Source organism: Oncorhynchus keta, chromosome 1, assembly GCF_023373465.1.
Source record: "Oncorhynchus keta strain PuntledgeMale-10-30-2019 chromosome 1, Oket_V2, whole genome shotgun sequence".
NCBI classification, from domain to species: domain Eukaryota; kingdom Metazoa; phylum Chordata; class Actinopteri; order Salmoniformes; family Salmonidae; genus Oncorhynchus; species Oncorhynchus keta.
Window position 1 is genome coordinate 4308429 of NC_068421.1, and position 17635 is coordinate 4326063.

Here is a 17635-nt window from a genome sequence, read left to right on the forward strand (position 1 = left end):
GTCCGTGTGTGGGTAGAGTCCAGTAGTTAAGAGTCCAGTCAGTGTGTGGGTAGAGTCCAGTAGTTAAGAGTCCAGTCAGTGTGTGGGTAGAGTCCACTGAGTGTGGGTAGAGTCCAGTCAGTGTGTGGGTAGAGTCCAGTCAGTGTGTGGGTAGAGTCCAGTAGTTAAGAGTCCAGTCAGTGTGTGGGTAGAGTCCACTGAGTGTGGGTAGAGTCCAGTCAGTGTGTGGGTAGAGTCCAGTCAGTGTGTGGGTAGAGTCCAGTAGTTAAGAGTCCAGTCAGTGTGTGGGTAGAGTCCACTGAGTGTGGGTAGAGTCCAGTCAGTGTGTGGGTAGAGTCCAGTCAGTGTGTGGGTAGAGTCCAGTAGTTAAGAGTCCAGTCAGTGTGTGGGTAGAGTCCACTGAGTGTGGGCAGAGTCCAGTCAGTGTGTGGGTAGAGTCCAGTCAGTGTGTGGGTAGAGTCCAGTAGTTAAGAGTCCAGTCAGTGTGTGGGTAGAGTCCACTGAGTGTGGGTAGAGTCCAGTCAGTGTGTGGGTAGAGTCCAGTCAGTGTGTGGGTAGAGTCCACTGAGTGTGGGTAGAGTCCAGTAGTTAAGAGTCCAGTCAGTGTGTGGGTAGAGTCCAGTAGTTAAGAGTCCAGTCAGTGTGTGGGTAGAGTCCAGTAGTTAAGAGTCCAGTCAGTGTGTGGGTAGAGTCCACTGAGTGTGGGTAGAGTCCAGTAGTTAAGAGTCCAGTCAGTGTGTGGGTAGAGTCCACTGAGTGTGGGTAGAGTCCAGTCAGTGTGTGGGTAGAGTCCAGTCAGTGTGTGGGTAGAGTCCAGTAGTTAAGAGTCCAGTCAGTGTGTGGGTAGAGTCCACTGAGTGTGGGTAGAGTCCAGTCAGTGTGTGGGTAGAGTCCAGTCAGTGTGTGGGTAGAGTCCACTGAGTGTGGGTAGAGTCCAGTAGTTAAGAGTCCAGTCAGTGTGTGGGTAGAGTCCAGTAGTTAAGAGTCCAGTCAGTGTGTGGGTAGAGTCCACTGAGTGTGGGTAGAGTCCAGTAGTTAAGAGTCCAGTCAGTGTGTGGGTAGAGTCCAGTAGTTAAGAGTCCAGTCAGTGTGTGGGTAGAGTCCACTGAGTGTGGGTAGAGTCCAGTAGTTAAGAGTCCAGTCAGTGTGTGGGTAGAGTCCACTGAGTGTGGGTAGAGTCCAGTCAGTGTGTGGGTAGAGTCCAGTCAGTGTGTGGGTAGAGTCCAGTAGTTAAGAGTCCAGTCAGTGTGTGGGTAGAGTCCACTGAGTGTGGGTAGAGTCCAGTCAGTGTGTGGGTAGAGTCCAGTAGTTAAGAGTCCAGTCAGTGTGTGGGTAGAGTCCACTGAGTGTGGGTAGAGTCCAGTCAGTGTGTGGGTAGAGTCCAGTCAGTGTGTGGGTAGAGTCCAGTAGTTAAGAGTCCAGTCAGTGTGTGGGTAGAGTCCAGTGAGTGTGTGGGTAGAGTCCAGTAGTTAAGAGTCCAGTCAGTGTGTGGGTAGAGTCCAGTAGTTAAGAGTCCAGTCAGTGTGTGGGTAGAGTCCACTGAGTGTGGGTAGAGTCCAGTAGTTAAGAGTCCAGTCAGTGTGTGGGTAGAGTCCACTGAGTGTGGGTAGAGTCCAGTCAGTGTGTGGGTAGAGTCCAGTCAGTGTGTGGGTAGAGTCCAGTAGTTAAGAGTCCAGTCAGTGTGTGGGTAGAGTCCACTGAGTGTGGGTAGAGTCCAGTCAGTGTGTGGGTAGAGTCCAGTAGTTAAGAGTCCAGTCAGTGTGTGGGTAGATTCCACTGAGTGTGGGTAGAGTCCAGTCAGTGTGTGGGTAGAGTCCAGTCAGTGTGTGGGTAGAGTCCACTGAGTGTGGGTAGAGTCCAGTAGTTAAGAGTCCAGTCAGTGTGTGGGTAGAGTCCAGTAGTTAAGAGTCCAGTCAGTGTGTGGGTAGAGTCCAGTAGTTAAGAGTCCAGTCAGTGTGTGGGTAGAGTCCACTGAGTGTGGGTAGAGTCCAGTAGTTAAGAGTCCAGTCAGTGTGTGGGTAGAGTCCACTGAGTGTGGGTAGAGTCCAGTCAGTGTGTGGGTAGAGTCCAGTCAGTGTGTGGGTAGAGTCCAGTAGTTAAGAGTCCAGTCAGTGTGTGGGTAGAGTCCACTGAGTGTGGGTAGAGTCCAGTCAGTGTATGGGTAGAGTCCAGTCAGTGTGTGGGTAGAGTCCACTGAGTGTGGGTAGAGTCCAGTAGTTAAGAGTCCAGTCAGTGTGTGGGTAGAGTCCAGTAGTTAAGAGTCCAGTCAGTGTGTGGGTAGAGTCCACTGAGTGTGGGTAGAGTCCAGTAGTTAAGAGTCCAGTCAGTGTGTGGGTAGAGTCCAGTAGTTAAGAGTCCAGTCAGTGTGTGGGTAGAGTCCACTGAGTGTGGGTAGAGTCCAGTAGTTAAGAGTCCAGTCAGTGTGTGGGTAGAGTCCACTGAGTGTGGGTAGAGTCCAGTCAGTGTGTGGGTAGAGTCCAGTCAGTGTGTGGGTAGAGTCCAGTAGTTAAGAGTCCAGTCAGTGTGTGGGTAGAGTCCACTGAGTGTGGGTAGAGTCCAGTCAGTGTGTGGGTAGAGTCCAGTAGTTAAGAGTCCAGTCAGTGTGTGGGTAGAGTCCACTGAGTGTGGGTAGAGTCCAGTCAGTGTGTGGGTAGAGTCCAGTCAGTGTGTGGGTAGAGTCCAGTAGTTAAGAGTCCAGTCAGTGTGTGGGTAGAGTCCAGTGAGTGTGTGGGTAGAGTCCAGTAGTTAAGAGTCCAGTCAGTGTGTGGGTAGAGTCCAGTCAGTGTGTGGGTAGAGTCCAGTAGTTAAGAGTCCAGTCAGTGTGTGGGTAGAGTCCAGTAGTTAAGAGTCCAGTCAGTGTGTGGGTAGAGTCCAGTAGTTAAGAGTCCAGTCAGTGTGTGGGTAGAGTCCAGTAGTTAAGAGTCCAGTCAGTGTGTGGGTAGAGTCCAGTCAGTGTGTGGGTAGAGTCCAGTAGTTAAGAGTCCAGTCAGTGTGTGGGTAGAGTCCAGTCAGTGTGTGGGTAGAGTCCAGTCAGTGTGTGGGTAGAGTCCACTGAGTGTGGGTAGAGTCCAGTCAGTGTGTGGGTAGAGTCCAGTCAGTGTGTGGGTAGAGTCCAGTAGTTAAGAGTCCAGTCAGTGTGTGGGTAGAGTCCAGTGAGTGTGTGGGTAGAGTCCAGTAGTTAAGAGTCCAGTCAGTGTGTGGGTAGAGTCCAGTCAGTGTGTGGGTAGAGTCCAGTAGTTAAGAGTCCAGTCAGTGTGTGGGTAGAGTCCAGTAGTTAAGAGTCCAGTCAGTGTGTGGGTAGAGTCCAGTAGTTAACAGTCCAGTCAGTGTGTGGGTAGAGTCCAGTAGTTAAGAGTCCAGTCAGTGTGTGGGTAGAGTCCAGTCAGTGTGTGGGTAGAGTCCAGTAGTTAAGAGTCCAGTCAGTGTGTGGGTAGAGTCCAGTCAGTGTGTGGGTAGAGTCCAGTCAGTGTGTGGGTAGAGTCCAGTCAGTGTGTGGGTAGAGTCCACTGAGTGTGGGTAGAGTCCAGTCAGTGTGTGGGTAGAGTCCAGTGAGTGTGTGGGTAGAGTCCAGTCAGTGTGTGGGTAGAGTCCAGTCAGTGTGTGGGTAGAGTCCAGTAGTTAAGAGTCCAGTCAGTGTGTGGGTAGAGTCCAGTCAGTGTGTGGGTAGAGTCCACTGAGTGTGGGTAGAGTCCAGTCAGTGTGTGGGTAGAGTCCACTGAGTGTGGGTAGAGTCCAGTCATTGTGTGGGTAGAGTCCAGTCAGTGTGTGGGTAGAGTCCATTCAGTGTGTGGGTAGAGTCCATTCAGTGTGTGGGTAGAGTCCAGTCAGTGTGTGGGTAGAGTCCAGTCAGTGTGTGGGTAGAGTCCAGTCAGTGTGTGGGTAGAGTCCAGTCAGTGTGTGGGTAGAGTCCAGTCAGTGTGTGGGTAGAGTCCAGTAGTTAAGAGTCCAGTCAGTGTGTGGGTAGAGTCCAGTAGTTAAGAGTCCAGTCAGTGTGTGGGTAGAGTCCAGTCAGTGTGTGGGTAGAGTCCAGTCAGTGTGTGGGTAGAGTCCAGTCAGTGTGGGTAGAGTCCAGTCAGTGTGTGGGTAGAGTCCAGTCAGTGTGTGGGTAGAGTCCAGTGAGTGTGTGGGTAGAGTCCAGTCAGTGTGTGGGTAGAGTCCAGTCAGTGTGGGTAGAGTCCAGTCAGTGTGTGGGTAGAGTCCAGTCAGTGTGTGGGTAGAGTCCAGTCAGTGTGTGGGTAGAGTCCAGTCAGTGTGTGGGTAGAGTCCACTGAGTGTGGGTAGAGTCCAGTCAGTGTGTGGGTAGAGTCCACTAAGTGTACATTGAGCCTGATCAAGAGATTCAGTGTACAACATTATAATACATTATAATCAAATACAGTGGTCAATGTAAATAGTCCAGATGGCCATTTGATTGACTGTTCGGTAGTCTTATGGCTCGAGGGTGGAAGATGTTAATTAATTAAGAAGCCTCTGGTGCACCGATACCGATTGCCGTGCGGTAGCAGAGAGAACAGTTTATGACTTAGGCATTTTTAGGGCCTTCCTCTAACACAGCCTGGTATAGAGGTCCTGGATTGCAGGAAGCTCGGACACAGAGGAATTTGAAGCTCTCAACCCGTTCCACTACAGCCACGTCAATGTGAACGGGGGCGTGCTCGGCACCTCCTTTCCTGTCATTCACGATCAGCTCTTTTGTCTTGCTCACATCGAGGGAGAAGTTGTTGACTAAGCACGCACCCCTGAGGGGCCCATGTGTTGAGGGTCAACGTGGTGGATGTGTTGCTGTGTACCCTAACCACCTGGGGGGCGGCCCGTCAGGAAGTCCAGGATTCAGCTGCAAAGAGAGGTGTTCACTCCCAGGGTCCTTAGCTTATTGATGAGCTTGGAGGGCACTATGGTGTTGAACATTGAGCTGTAGTCAATAACTAGTATTCTCACGTATGTGTTCCTTTTGTCCAGGGAAAGGGCAGTGCGGAGTGCAATAAAGATTGCATCATCTGTGGATCTGTTGGGCGGATTGGAGTGGGTTTAGGGTTCCTGGGATAATGGTGTTGATGTGAGCCATAACCAGCCTTTAAAAGCACTTCATGGCTACAGATGTGAGTACTACGGGGCGGTAGTCATTTAGGGAGGTTACCTTGGCGTTCTTGGGTACAGGGTTGAAAACATGTAGGTATTACAGACTTGGTCAGGGAGACGTTGAAAATGTCAGTGACGATGCTTGCCAGAAGGTCAGCATATGCTCTGGGTACGTATCCCGGTAATCTGTCTGTCCCTGCGACCTTGTGAATGTTGACATTTGTCATGAAAAGCTGGTGCTCTCATACTAGGTTCAGTGTTGCCTGCCTCGAAGCTGGTGATGATGATAATAATGACGGTGATGATGATGATAATAATGATGATGATGATGATGATGATGATGATAATAATAATGATGATGATGGTGGTGGTGATGATTATGATGGTGGTGATGATGATGATGATGATGATGATGGCGGCGATGATGACGATGATGATGATGATGATGATGATGATGATGATGATGATGATGATGGTGGTGATTATGATGATGATGATGATAATAATGATGACGATGATGATGATGATGATGATGGTGATGATGATGATGATGGTGGTGATGATGATGATGATGATGATGATGATGATGATGATGATGATGATGGTGGTGATGATGATGACAATAATAATGATGATAATAATAATGATGATGATGATGATGATGATGGCGGTGATGATGATGATGATGATGATGATGATGATGATGATGATGATGATGACAATAATAATGATGATAATAATAATGATGATGATGATGATGATGATGATGGCGGTGATGATGATGATGATGATGATGATGATGATGATGATGATGATGATGATGATGATGATGATGATGATGATGATGATGATGATGATGATGATGATGATGATGATGATGATGATGATGGTGGTGATGATGATGATGATGATGATGATGGTGGTGATGATGATGACAATAATAATGATGATAATAATAATGATGATGATGATGATGATGATGATGATGATGGCGGTGATGATGATGATGATGATGATGATGATGATGATGATGATGATGATGGTGGTGATGATGATGATGATGATGATGATGATGATGGTGGTGATGATGATGACAATAATAATGATGATAATAATAATGATGATGATGATGATGATGGCGGTGATGATGATGATGATGATGATGATGATGATGATGATGATGATGATGATGATGATGATGATGATGATGATGATGATGATGATGATGGTGGTGGTGGTGGTGGTGATGATGATGATGATGATGATGATAATGATGGTGATGATGTTGATGGTGGTGGTGGTGGTGATGATGATGATGATGATGATGATAATAATGATGGTGATGATGTTGATGGTGGTGGTGGTGGTGATGATGATGATGATGATGATGATGATGATGATGATGATGATGATGATGATGATGATAATAATAATAAGGATGATGATGGTGATGATGATGATGATGATGATGGAGGTGATGGTGATGATGATAATAATGATGATGATGGTGATGATGATGATGATGGTGATGATGATGGTGGTGGTGGTGATGATGATAGTGAAATGCTTTCTACAAGCCCTTAACCAACAATGCAGTTCAAGAAAATATTTACGAAATAATCTAAAGTAAAAAATGTAATAAAAAAGAACGATAAAATAACAATAATGAGGTTATATACAGGGGGTACCAGTACAGAAGATACAGCTTCGTCGAGGTCATTTGTATGGGTGAAGTGACTATACATAGATAATAAACAGCGAGGAGCAGCAGTGTAAAAACAACCTGGTGGGGGGGGATCAATATCAATTAAATAATTTGGGATAGTTCTCCCCTTCCTATTTCGCTGCAAGCACCTCACCCACAACGCACCTCAAGCACCTCACCCACAACGCACCTCAAGCACCTCACCCACAACGCACCTCAAGCACCTCACCCACAACGCACCTCAAGCACCTCACCCACAACGCACCTCAAGCACCTCACCCACAACGCACCTCAAGCACGTCACCCACAACAAAAGGAATATTAACTGTGCAAATGTAATTAACAAGAGCTCCCTTCCTCTCTCTCTCACACACACACACAAACACAGACACACACACACACACACACACACACACACACACACACACACACACACACACACACACACACACACACACACACACACACACACACACACACACACACACACACACACACACACACACACACACACACACGCACAGTTAATTATGTGAGTGCACAGATACGATGTCTTTCCTGTCATTCATCACAAAGACATGCAACCCTATTGACAATTCCATTGAGACCCTGTCGCCCCCCCCCCTCACACACACACACACACACACACACACACACACACACACACACACACAATGAGAGGGAGAGAGATATCCTGTCTCTTTTATTTGCGCCCGTCTTTTATGTTCCGTCTCTTATTCATGTTCTAATGGAACACACTGAGACTGACTCAAACACCTAATTTCCACATTGTATACAGGTGGCGAGAGGTACAAATGTCAAGGTAGAGAGAGAGAGAGAGAGAGAGAGAGAGAGAGAGAGAGAGAGAGAGAGAGAGAGAGAGAGAGAGAGAGAGAGAGAGAGAGAGAGAGAGAGAGAGAGAGAGAGAGAGAGAGAGAGAGAGAGAGAGAGAGGAACAGAGAGGAACAGGGAGATACAGCATGTGTATCCTACCTGTAGTCGGTCAGTCAGGGTTGGAGCTGAGGTCTCGTCTGGCCTCAGGAACACTTGTTGACCGCGTCTGTAAAGAGCACAACCATCAGCACCTGCTGCAAAGACCACAACTACTCTGGAGCAGGGAGTGTGTGTGTGTGCATGCGTGCATATGTCCCTGCTCTCTTCAGCTGACTGTCTGTTCTGGAGAGAGTGTGTGTCTGCCACACACACACACACTGACAATCTCTGTCTTCAGCTGTCTGTTCACGAGTGTGAGTGTAGGAATTTGATTGAAATGTGAGTGAGTGAATGAGTGTCTGTGATAGGAGAGAGTGTGTGTGTCTCCCTGTGTGTGTGTGTGTGTGTGTGTGTGTGTGTGTGTGTGTGTGTGTGTGTGTGTGTGTGTGTGTGTGTGTGTGTGTGTGTGTGTGTGTGTGTGTGTGTGTGTGTGTGTGTGTGTGTGTGTGTGTGTGTGTGTGTGTGTGGAATGCTTACAGGTCCCTCCCTCTCTTCCTCTCGAGCGCAGTCATGTCATCTCCACCTGCCGTATGCTGAGCCCAGGACTCACACACACACACTGTCCAGCAAACCAGAGAGCTTAAGACAGAACACACACTCCTCTCTCCCGATCTCCTGCGCTCTCTTCCTCTCATCTCAGTCCCTCCCTCTCCCTCCCTCAGTGTTCAGCCTGAATTGTCTGGGTCCTAGAGCCTGCCCGTCTCCTCTCTATCGACAAAGCAGCACTTCCCCCCCATTATTCCCACTCAGCGGGATCTCTCTCTCACACACACACACACACACACACACACACACACACACACACACACACACACACACACACACACACACACACACACACACACACACACACACACACACACACACAGATTCATACACACACACACACACACACACACACACACACACACACACACACACACACACACACACACACACACACACACACACACACACACACACACACACACACACACACACGCACATTCATACGCAAAAGATTCAGGAAAACCCGCCCAGCTATTGTTGTTGAATACGAGAGTTGTACATCTGTGTTAATTGTTTTAGTGCGTAGTTCAGCTTAAATACACATACATACACCTATATATAAATACATATACACATATATATATATAAATACATACACAGACATAAATACATAAGAATTTTATATATTTCCTATTTTACCCTCCAACTCTACCACCCCTCCCCCAAGTGTAGTAAACTGGTGAACAACAGCACTCCACATCCAGCTTATAAATACTATACATACTATATATATTTTACATACTATATATATTTCATGGACACAGCCTATTTTACAATAGTTGTATTTTGTTTGTTTTTAGTCCAGTCATTCGGCTACCCTCAACTTCTCCCATCTATTGCTGATGTCGGCAGGGTAGCCTAGTGGTTAGAGTGTTGGACTAGTAACTGAAAGGTTGCAAGTTCAAACCCCCCGAGCTGACAAGGTACAAATCCGTCGTTCTGCCCCTGAACAGGCAGTTAACACACTGTTCCTAGGCCGTCATTGAAAATAAGAATTAGTTCTAAACTGACTTGCCTGGTAAAATAAAAAAATAAAAAAATGTCCATCAGGTTGTGATTTCTATGTGCCATATCTGTCAAACTGTGGTCTTTCACATCTGAATCTATGTAGGTTTTACACTGACCAGAACTATATATACTACAACACTGACCAGAACTATATATACTACAACACTGACCAGAACTATATATACTACAACACTGACCAGAACTATATATACTACAACACTGACCAGAACTATATATACTACAACACTGACCAGAACTATATATACTACAACACTGACCAGAACTATATATACTACAACACTGACCAGAACTATATACTACAACACTGACCAGAACTATATATACTACAACACTGACCAGAACTATATACACTACAACACTGACCAGAACTATATACACTACAACACTGACCAGAACTATATACTACAACACTGACCAGAACTATATATACTACAACACTGACCAGAACTATATACTACAACACTGACCAGAACTATATATACTACAACACTGACCAGAACTATATACTACAACACTGACCAGAACTATATATACTACAACACTGACCAGAACTATATACTACAACACTGACCAGAACTATATACTACAACACTGACCAGAACTATACACTACAACACTGACCAGAACTATATACTACAACACTGACCAGAACTATATACTACAACACTGACCAGAACTATATATACTACAACACTGACCAGAACTATATACTACAACACTGACCAGAACTATATACTACAACACTGACCAGAACTATACACTACAACACTGACCAGAACTATATACTACAACACTGACCAGAACTATATACACTACAACACTGACCAGAACTATATACACTACAACACTGACCAGAACTATATACACTACAACACTGACCAGAACTATATACTACAACACTGACCAGAACTATATACACTACAACACTGACCAGAACTATATACACTACAACACTGACCAGAACTATATACACTACAACACTGACCAGAACTATATACTACAACACTGACCAGAACTATATACACTACAACACTGACCAGAACTATATACTACAACACTGACCAGAACTATATACTACAACACTGACCAGAACTATATACACTACAACACTGACCAGAACTATATACTACAACACTGACCAGAACTATATATACTACAACACTGACCAGAACTATATACTACAACACTGACCAGAACAATATACTACAACACTGACCATAACTATATACTACAACACTGACCAGAACTATATATACTACAACACTGACCAGAACTATATATACTACAACACTGACCAGAACTATATATACTACAACACTGACCAGAACTATATACTACAACACTGACCATAACTATATACTACAACACTGACCAGAACTATATATACTACAACACTGACCAGAACTATATACTACAACACTGACCAGAACTATATATACTACAACACTGACCAGAACTATATACTACAACACTGACCATAACTATATACTACAACACTGACCAGAACTATATATACTACAACACTGACCAGAACTATATACTACAACACTGACCAGAACTATATACTACAACACTGACCAGAACTATATACTACAACACTGACCAGAACTATATATACTACAACACTGACCAGAACTATATACACTACAACACTGACCAGAACTATATACTACAACACTGACCAGAACTATATACTACAACACTGACCATAACTATATACTACAACACTGACCAGAACTATATATACTACAACACTGACCAGAACTATATATACTACAACACTGACCAGAACTATATATACTACAACACTGACCAGAACTATATATACTACAACACTGACCAGAACTATATATACTACAACACTGACCAGAACTATATACTACAACACTGACCAGAACTATATACACTACAACACTGACCAGAACTATATATACTACAACACTGACCAGAACTATATATACTACAACACTGACCAGAACTATATATACTACAACACTGACCAGAACTATATATACTACAACACTGACCAGAACTATATATACTACAACACTGACCAGAACTATATACACTACAACACTGACCAGAACTATATACACTACAACACTGACCAGAACTATATATACTACAACACTGACCAGAACTATATATACTACAACACTGACCAGAACTATATATACTACAACACTGACCAGAACTATATATACTACAACACTGACCAGAACTATATATACTACAACACTGACCAGAACTATATATACTACAACACTGACCAGAACTATATACTACAACACTGACCAGAACTATATATACTACAACACTGACCAGAACTATATATACTACAACACTGACCAGAACTATATACTACAACACTGACCAGAACTATATATACTACAACACTGACCAGAACTATATATACTACAACACTGACCAGAACTATATACTACAACACTGACCAGAACTATATATACTACAACACTGACCAGAACTATATACTACAACACTGACCAGAACTATATATACTACAACACTGACCAGAACTATATATACTACAACACTGACCAGAACTATATATACTACAACACTGACCAGAACTATATATACTACAACACTGACCAGAACTATATATACTACAACACTGACCAGAACTATATATACTACAACACTGACCAGAACTATATATACTACAACACTGACCAGAACTATATACTACAACACTGACCAGAACTATATATACTACAACACTGACCAGAACTATATACTACAACACTGACCAGAACTATATACTACAACACTGACCAGAACTATATACTACAACACTGACCAGAACTATATATACTACAACACTGACCAGAACTATATACTACAACACTGACCAGAACTATATATACTACAACACTGACCAGAACTATATACTACAACACTGACCAGAACTATATATACTACAACACTGACCAGAACTATATACTACAACACTGACCAGAACTATATACTACAACACTGACCAGAACTATATACTACAACACTGACCAGAACTATATACACTACAACACTGACCATAACTATATACTACAACACTGACCAGAACTATATATACTACAACACTGACCAGAACTATATATACTACAACACTGACCAGAACTATATACAGTACAACACTGACCAGAACTATATACACTACAACACTGACCAGAACTATATACTACAACACTGACCAGAACTATACACTACAACACTGACCATAACTATATATACTACAACACTGACCAGAACTATATACTACAACACTGACCAGAACTATACACTACAACACTGACCAGAACTATATACTACAACACTGACCAGAACTATATACTACAACACTGACCAGAACTATATACTACAACACTGACCAGAACTATATACTACAACACTGACCAGAACTATATATACTACAACACTGACCAGAACTATATATACTACAACACTGACCAGAACTATATACTACAACACTGACCAGAACTATACACTACAACACTGACCATAACTATATACTACAACACTGACCATAACTATATACTACAACACTGACCAGAACTATATACTACAACACTGACCAGAACTATATACACTACAACACTGACCAGAACTATATACTACAACACTGACCAGAACTATATACTACAACACTGACCAGAACTATATACACTACAACACTGACCAGAACTATATATACTACAACACTGACCAGAACTATATACACTACAACACTGACCAGAACTATATACTACAACACTGACCAGAACTATATACTACAACACTGACCAGAACTATATACACTACAACACTGACCAGAACTATATACTACAACACTGACCAGAACTATATATACTACAACACTGACCAGAACTATATATACTACAACACTGACCAGAACTATATATACTACAACACTGACCAGAACTATATATACTACAACACTGACCAGAACTATATATACTACAACACTGACCAGAACTATATACTACAACACTGACCAGAACTATATATACTACAACACTGACCAGAACTATATATACTACAACACTGACCAGAACTATATACTACAACACTGACCAGAACTATATATACTACAACACTGACCAGAACTATATATACTACAACACTGACCAGAACTATATACTACAACACTGACCAGAACTATATATACTACAACACTGACCAGAACTATATACTACAACACTGACCAGAACTATATATACTACAACACTGACCAGAACTATATATACTACAACACTGACCAGAACTATATATACTACAACACTGACCAGAACTATATATACTACAACACTGACCAGAACTATATATACTACAACACTGACCAGAACTATATATACTACAACACTGACCAGAACTATATATACTACAACACTGACCAGAACTATATACTACAACACTGACCAGAACTATATATACTACAACACTGACCAGAACTATATACTACAACACTGACCAGAACTATATACTACAACACTGACCAGAACTATATACTACAACACTGACCAGAACTATATACACTACAACACTGACCATAACTATATACTACAACACTGACCAGAACTATATATACTACAACACTGACCAGAACTATATACTACAACACTGACCAGAACTATATATACTACAACACTGACCATAACTATATACTACAACACTGACCAGAACTATATATACTACAACACTGACCAGAACTATATACTACAACACTGACCAGAACTATATACACTACAACACTGACCATAACTATATACTACAACACTGACCAGAACTATATACACTACAACACTGACCAGAACTATATACACTACAACACTGACCAGAACTATATACAGTACAACACTGACCAGAACTATATACAGTACAACACTGACCAGAACTATATACTACAACACTGACCAGAACTATACACTACAACACTGACCATATATATATACTACAACACTGACCAGAACTATATACTACAACACTGACCAGAACTATACACTACAACACTGACCATAACTATATACTACAACACTGACCAGAACTATATACTACAACACTGACCAGAACTATATATACTACAACACTGACCAGAACTATATACTACAACACTGACCAGAACTATATATACTACAACACTGACCAGAACTATATACTACAACACTAACCAGAACTATACACTACAACACTGACCATAACTATATACTACAACACTGACCATAACTATATACTACAACACTGACCATAACTATATACTACAACACTGACCATAACTATATACTACAACACTGACCAGAACTATATATACTACAACACTGACCAGAACTATATACTACAACACTGACCAGAACTATACACTACAACACTGACCAGAACTATATACACTACAACACTGACCAGAACTATATATACTACAACACTGACCAGAACTATACACTACAACACTGACCATAACTATATACTACAACACTGACCAGAACTATATACTACAACACTGACCAGAACTATACACTACAACACTGACCATAACTATATACTACAACACTGACCAGAACTATATACTACAACACTGACCAGAACTATATACACTACAACACTGACCAGAACTATACACACTACAACACTGACCAGAACTATATATACTACAACACTGACCAGAACTATATACACTACAACACTGACTAGAACTATATACTACAACACTGACCAGAACTATATACTACAACACTGACCAGAACTATATACACTACAACACTGACCAGAACTATATATACTACAACACTGACCAGAACTATATACTACAACACTGACCAGAACTATATACTACAACACTGACCAGAACTATATACACTACAACACTGACCAGAACTATACACACTACAACACTGACCAGAACTATACACTACAACACTGACCAGAACTATATACACTACAACACTGACCAGAACTATATACACTACAACACTGACCAGAACTATATACACTACAACACTGACCAGAACTATATACTACAACACTTACCAGAACTATACACTACAACACTGACCAGAACTATATATACTACAACACTGACCAGAACTATACACTACAACACTGACCAGAACTATATACACTACAACACTGACCAGAACTATATACACTACAACACTGACCAGAACTATATACTACAACACTTACCAGAACTATACACTACAACACTGACCAGAACTATATATACTACAACACTGACCAGAACTATACACTACAACACTGACCAGAACTATATACTACAACACTTACCAGAACTATACACTACAACACTGACCAGAACTATATACTACAACACTGACCAGAACTATATATACTACAACACTGACCAGAACTATATACTACAACACTGACCAGAACTATATACTACAACACTGACCAGAACTATATACACTACAACACTGACCAGAACTATATACTACAACACTGACCAGAACTATATACACTACAACACTGACCAGAACTATATACACTACAACACTGACCAGAACTATACACTACAACACTGACCAGAACTATATATACTACAACACTGACCAGAACTATATACTACAACACTGACCAGAACTATATACTACAACACTGACCAGAACTATATATACTACAACACTGACCAGAACTATATACTACAACACTGACCAGAACTATATACACTACAACACTGACCAGAACTATATACTACAACACTGACCAGAACTATATACACTACAACACTGACCAGAACTATACACTACAACACTGACCAGAACTATATACTACAACACTGACCAGAACTATATATACTACAACACTGACCAGAACTATACACTACAACACTGACCAGAACTATATACACTACAACACTGACCAGAACTATACACTACAACACTGACCAGAACTATATACACTACAACACTGACCAGAACTATATACACTACAACACTGACCAGAACTATATACACTACAACACTGACCAGAACTATATACTACAACACTTACCAGAACTATACACTACAACACTGACCAGAACTATATATACTACAACACTGACCAGAACTATACACTACAACACTGACCAGAACTATATACACTACAACACTGACCAGAACTATATACACTACAACACTGACCAGAACTATATACTACAACACTTACCAGAACTATACACTACAACACTGACCAGAACTATATATACTACAACACTGACCAGAACTATACACTACAACACTGACCAGAACTATATACTACAACACTTACCAGAACTATACACTACAACACTGACCAGAACTATATACTACAACACTGACCAGAACTATATATACTACAACACTGACCAGAACTATATACTACAACACTGACCAGAACTATATACTACAACACTGACCAGAACTATATACACTACAACACTGACCAGAACTATATACTACAACACTGACCAGAACTATATACACTACAACACTGACCAGAACTATATATACTACAACACTGACCAGAACTATACACTACAACACTGACCAGAACTATATATACTACAACACTGACCAGAACTATATACTACAACACTGACCAGAACTATATACTACAACACTGACCAGAACTATATACACTACAACACTGACCAGAACTATACACTACAACACTGACCAGAACTATATACACTACAACACTGACCAGAACTATATACTACAACACTGACCAGAACTATATACACTACAACACTGACCAGAACTATATACTACAACACTGACCAGAACTATACACTACAACACTGACCAGAACTATATACTACAACACTGACCAGAACTATATACTACAACACTGACCAGAACTATACACTACAACACTGACCAGAACTATATACTACAACACTGACCAGAACTATATACTACAACACTGACCAGAACTATATACTACAACACTGACCAGAACTATATACACTACAACACTGACCATAACTATATACTACAACACTGACCAGAACTATATACTACAACACTGACCAGAACTATATACTACAACACTGACCAGAACTATATACTACAACACTGACCAGAACTATACACTACAACACTGACCAGAACTATATACACTACAACACTGACCAGAACTATATACACTACAACACTGACCAGAACTATATACACTACAACACTGACCAGAACTATATACTACAACACTGACCAGAACTATACACTACAACACTGACCAGAACTATATACAGTACAACACTGACCAGAACTATATACACTACAACAC

At 41.8% G+C, this 17635-nt stretch overlaps 1 protein-coding gene across 2 annotated transcripts in view; it reads right to left on the reverse strand.

Moving 5' to 3' along the window:
* LOC127907123 (cGMP-dependent 3',5'-cyclic phosphodiesterase-like) overlaps window positions 1-17635 on the reverse strand; it is a 266221-nt gene that overhangs the window by 191439 nt on the left and 57147 nt on the right. Inside the window, exons 1-2 of one of the 2 annotated variants that reach the window (XM_052460916.1) lie at window positions 8255-8376; window positions 7778-7844 (exon numbers count right to left, since the gene is read on the reverse strand). In XM_052460916.1, coding sequence (XP_052316876.1) covers window positions 7778-7844; window positions 8255-8289 — 102 coding nt within the window. In that variant the 5' untranslated portion in view covers window positions 8290-8376. Of the gene's footprint in view, window positions 1-7777; window positions 7845-8254; window positions 8377-17635 lie in introns of those variants that run through there. The other variant, XM_052460864.1, reaches the window with a different exon arrangement.